Source organism: Pterocles gutturalis, unplaced genomic scaffold (assembly GCF_000699245.1).
Source record: "Pterocles gutturalis isolate BGI_N339 unplaced genomic scaffold, ASM69924v1 scaffold6251, whole genome shotgun sequence".
Lineage (NCBI taxonomy): Eukaryota > Metazoa > Chordata > Aves > Pterocliformes > Pteroclidae > Pterocles > Pterocles gutturalis.
This window is the reverse complement of record NW_010105286.1, coordinates 1-5,078: the sequence shown is the minus strand read 5'-3', so window position 1 is coordinate 5,078 and position 5,078 is coordinate 1. Positions and strand designations below refer to the sequence as shown.

General features: G+C 43.8%; 1 protein-coding gene across 1 annotated transcript; it reads right to left on the bottom strand.

Moving 5' to 3' along the window:
• Positions 1 to 1,699: 1,699 nt before the first annotated feature.
• CENPV (centromere protein V) lies at positions 1,700 to 4,524 on the bottom strand (the record flags this gene model as incomplete). The annotated part of the gene is made up of 4 exons (XM_010087322.1): positions 1,700 to 1,880; positions 2,198 to 2,312; positions 2,711 to 2,780; positions 4,426 to 4,524. Coding segments are annotated over 4 exons (409 nt in total), but the record flags the coding sequence as incomplete, so codon positions are not given.
• Between the last annotated feature and the right edge of the window lie 554 nt (positions 4,525 to 5,078).

Below are 5,078 nucleotides of genomic sequence, written 5' to 3'. Positions count from 1 at the left end.
AAGACATGCTGCTCACAACTTCAGGAGTAAAAGAATGAGTGAAAAAAAGACTGTGTCAGGCCAAGAACTAAAGAAAACTCACCTGTTATGTGCTCAAGAGGACAGGATTCTTTTGATATAGCGTTCTTTCAGACTACAAAACACAGACTGTATGAACTTCCTTCTAAATACCTTGTTGCCTGATACATTGAGATGAACAGGGTTTAACAGCTAACCTATTTTCTCACTGTAGAAGCTTATATAAGAAATCCGGATTAACCTAATTAGGAATCAAATGAAGGAGTATTCTGCATTAGAGACAATAATAGTTCAAACTATTTTTCCCCAAGAGGATATAGCTGCGAGGACTGCTTGGCAACTGTCTCTTGGTGCGTTTGTAAAATCCAGATATCGGGACTAATTTTTCAAAGATCATGCCATCTCCACAGATAAAATCAGAACCACACGACCTGTCTTATTCAGTCAGAACTTTAAAAAGCCAAAGCTTATGAATAAAACATCAGAAATCGTACAAATTTCTCTGATTGCGCTGATCTTTGTTGATGCTGCTACTTCTTTCATACACATTGTGATGCAGGCTCCACCTTCGCAGAGCGTCCCTCATGAAACATGAGCATTTCTTCTTCCTTCAGAACATGGTGCTCAAGATAACTCACAAGAGTCTCAACAGGACGTAAGAATGAGGTGCAGAGACACAAACTGTAACTAGGTCTTTTATAGAACACATGCGGAGATAAAAATTGGAAGAGATGTTTCAAAAGCTGTTCCACTTATGTAAAAGAGAAGTGCAAGAGTTAAAGATCCTCTCATGTTAAAAGGTAAGTGAAGCAGCTGGTTTCATTTCTTAGCCTACGTGGAGATTTTACTAGTGATTTGGTTTTCTGTGGGGTCGTGGTGGAGCAAAGTCAGCAATACTCAACACTGCCATAGGCCTTTGCACTCATTCTTGTGGGCTCACATCTACAGGAGGCACCTATCCCAGCTCTGCACAGCTAGTCACTGCATAGTCAGGATCAGCGCCCAAACGGCCAATCCTGATCTGTTGCTCTGACCACATCCTCCCTCTGAAGATAATGAGTTCCTGGTACTGAAGTACGTGCCCATTGTTGTAAGGGCATGACAGTGTTGAACTCTGTTCCCTGGCCATGAGTCAGTGCCTAAGCATATGCCTACTCAGCCTTAAGACCGTGAGTAAGTCCAGGCTTAAGCAAAACAGTACTTAATCACATGAAAAACTTCAGTGGCCCCTCTCTTGCGTACAGCTAAACACCTGTGTAAATGCTTTACTGAACTTGAGCCTGCTAAGCTCTTTCAAATCCCCTTTAACTTTAAATCCATGGTCAATTCATTGAAGTCAGTGGAGAAAAAATAGTGTAAGTTAGTATTATGTCCTAAGCAAGAGATTATCTTATATAGGACGTTTTTATAAGCCAGACTTGAAACACAGGAAATATCAATACAAGCAAAGATTAGATTTTTTTTTTTTCTGTACTTTGCTCTGTTTCCTGTGATTTAAACTTTAGCACAGCTAAGGGCAAAGTACCAAAATAGCAGCCGTGGGTGGTTTATGGGACAGACATAGTTTGAGGACCGAAAGTCACAAATGAATGGGACAGGCTGCATAGAAAAGATGCATTTATTTAAGAAAGAACAGATAACAGCAATGTAGAGACTGATTTTGCCAGCTGTCACCCAGGAAAGCCCAGACTGCAGTGCCACGGCAGTGCTCCAAGTTCAGATGCTGGAAGAAGTTTGTCAGGGTTTTGACATGTCTCTGATCATCTTATGTTCCATCACTGCCTTCTCCCATTCCTTCCCATTGAAATTCTCTGTGACAATGACCTCCACGGTGCCATCATCCAGACAATGGGGGGCTATTCCTGAAGAAAAAGTGTGGGAGATGCCTGCACCACTCTGTGGATGGGGCATCTCAGGGGATGGTAAATGCTCAGTGCCGCTGTTGCTGTGAGGCTGAGGAGCCTAGAGGAGAAACCTGCCATGGGCAGATGCCCACACATCATAGGTCAGACTGGTTCTTACGGAGGATCTATAGGTTCAGACTGTGGTTCCAGATGTTTAGCACTTTAGGAACAAACTTTTAAGACACATGCTGCTCACGGGTGTCATATTGGCATCCAGTGATGTCTTTATTATTGATGGTTAACTTTGGTTATCACAACTTACTCTTTCTACCTACCAAAGCCATCTGGATTGGAACGAGGAATATAAAAGCTCTGTACACCACAGGTCTTGCAGAATGTGTGCTTGGCCTGGTGTGTGTTGAAGGTGTATGTTGTCAAATTATCAGCACCCTAAGCAAATGAAAAGCAATGTAAGTTTTCCACATAAATAGCTATATTTATTACTATCTATGGGCCTGTAGCTAAGAAATGTAAAATTTAAAATACTACCTTCATGCCTTTACTTGATACACAGTTCGGCATTCATGCTCCTTTTCTGAACCTCTGTGCTTTGTATATATGTGTGTCTGTAACAGTCAAGCCTGAGAACTGCAAGAGCTCTAACAGCAGCTTGCTAAATAAGATGCACTAATGCTCCTGCACCAGATGGCATAAAATTCAGCCATTGCCCCAAGCCAGCCATAGACAAACTTAGGATAGAAAACTGGCTGCCACTTGCATCTTTGAGGATAACACTGGATTATACTGCTCGTGTTCATGGCCATGCTCTTACTGCATTCTTACTCTACCTTCAGCAGCTTGAAACGCGACGCTGGGACAATGAAGTGTCGGTTCTGTTTCTTTGTGCAAATGCTGCAACTGTAAAAGAAAAAGCAGAGCTTTCTAGAAGCAGCGGACAAATTGTAGTACAGCAGTCAGATCTAGCATGGACCTCTTGACAACAGAATGCCACTGAGAGCTAAAATGGCTCCTGGTTAGCATCATAGAGGTAAGCGGCAAAAGTGGACTCGTATCAGTAGTGTTTGGCTAAGTGTTAAGAAATACTACCTTAAATAAGTAAGTTTTTAATAGAACAGATCACTTAGAGTTGTAAGGTTGTGTGATTTTAGGATACTATTTACTTTAGCTTTATTTAGTGAGTAGCTAGATTTGCTGAAGCCTGAGGCCGCAAGCTGTAAATTTCCACTTCGGTATATTTTTTCTTTCAGTAGATGGTACAGTGTGCTGTGTTTTGGGGTTTTTAGTGTGAGAATAACGTAGATAACACACTGAAGTTGTGGTTATGGCTAAGTGTTATGGCTAAGCATTTAACTCTGGGACTTTTGCAGTTTCTTATATTCTGCTGAAAAAGAAAGTGGTTTGTTACAGAAGACTGCAATTGCCTCTCAAGGGCCCCAGTAAGGGATGAAAGGCAATTGTCTGCCGAGAGCCTTGTAAACAAACGGTTTGTCTCAAACGTCTCTGTTGTAAAAGACTGCCGCAGAACCCCAAATCCTGCTCCTTGCTGATAAGAGGAAGTATGGAATGCACCAAAGGACTTACGGCTTCACTCCCTCCCTCCCTAATGACATCGCATCCCTTACAACCAAGGAGCAAACCTTGCCCTCACCCACTGAGTGGGATGGGACAAGACCCCAGACCAAGAATCGGAATTGGACCAAAAGGCACATGAACAGTGTGAGGGGCAGGTGAATAGTCTGTAACGGTGTCACTGCCCAGGGATTGCTTGGCTTGGGCTCCCTCTTTGGAGGCACCAGCTCGAGCTGACCCTGCTGCTGTACCATTTAATAAATTATTCAATTTTTTAACTTTGATGCCTGAAACTCTGCTGTGGGAAACCTAGGGCTCAGACTATGGAGATAACGCTGGATGCCCGGACAGTGTGGGCTTCCATGACACTGAGCACACCCACAGAGCAGGCTGACCCTACACACCAATAAGGTATTCTCCTTCACCAATCATTACATGCCATTTTTTCTTCACATATACAACTCTCAACAGACATAACAAGGACAAACTCTAGCCCTGAGAAATCCATTTAATCTTTCAGACCAGACTTGCCAATTTTGCCAACGTTAATTACCTTGCCAACAAGAAAGTAAGGTTTAGAAGTTTACCTGTGAGCTAGAAGCAAACTCTTCGCAGGCAAAGGGGGATGTAATGGTCACTTCAGAAGACCAAGTTTAAAAAGGATGGATGTGCTTTAAGCACACTGCACTTAGAGGGAACTTAAAGCAGAGGGCTGAGCACCTGTACTTATGAGATCTCTCCTGCCACTTCCTGCATGAGCACGGCTGTGAAACCTGAAGTCCTGCCCAAAGAACCAGCACCTGAAATCACCAGCACTGATCCCATATTGGATCAGGACATAATTAGGGGTATACCCTATGGAACCAGCTCAGAGGATGTTCTGCAGTCGTGGGATCTTGTCTGAGCAGTAAGGTATAGATTGGAAAAGCATACAAGCTTCATCTATGAGAAAAGGGAAAAAACCCAAACTCACTTGCAGTTGAAAACACGCAGCTCTGCTGAAGCCCAGACCTCAAAGCGGACAGCTCCACAGTGACAGCCGCCAGTGTGTTTGACCAAACCTCTGTGTTCACTGGAGAGAGAAACAACAGAGAAGTTTTGTGATCATACTTTTTGGGTTTTTTTTTGGCCAAGAAAACAGAAAGACTCTATACTACATTATTCAGTTCTGCTTTGAGCAATTGCAGAACACCAGAAAAAGTATCCACCCAAATGTATTTTAATAAAAGTGCCAGAATGAGGTAGAGAATGGCTTTTGTCTCTGCAGCAATTGCTTTTCTGGTTTAATTAAAATGCATGCCCCCGAAACCAGCCGCTCCCCTGCCACAGTGCAGATCACAATGCTGACCCCGGCTGCAGCATTATCTGCGCACAACAGTACATAGAAACGAGTGGTATTATCACAAAACAACCCTCTCGGAACTGGGAACTGCATTTTCCACAATTCCCACAACTGCTCCAGTACGGCTGATGCACAAGCTGGGCAAAGCCAAACCACGGGAAGCTTCCCCGTGCTGCGTGCGGGGACCCCCGGCCCCCTTCTCGGCAGCTCTCCCGTGTTTACTGCTGTGCAAATGCTGCCGAAAGGACGGTGAAATAAGGGTGGAAGGCCCCGCCGGGCAGGGC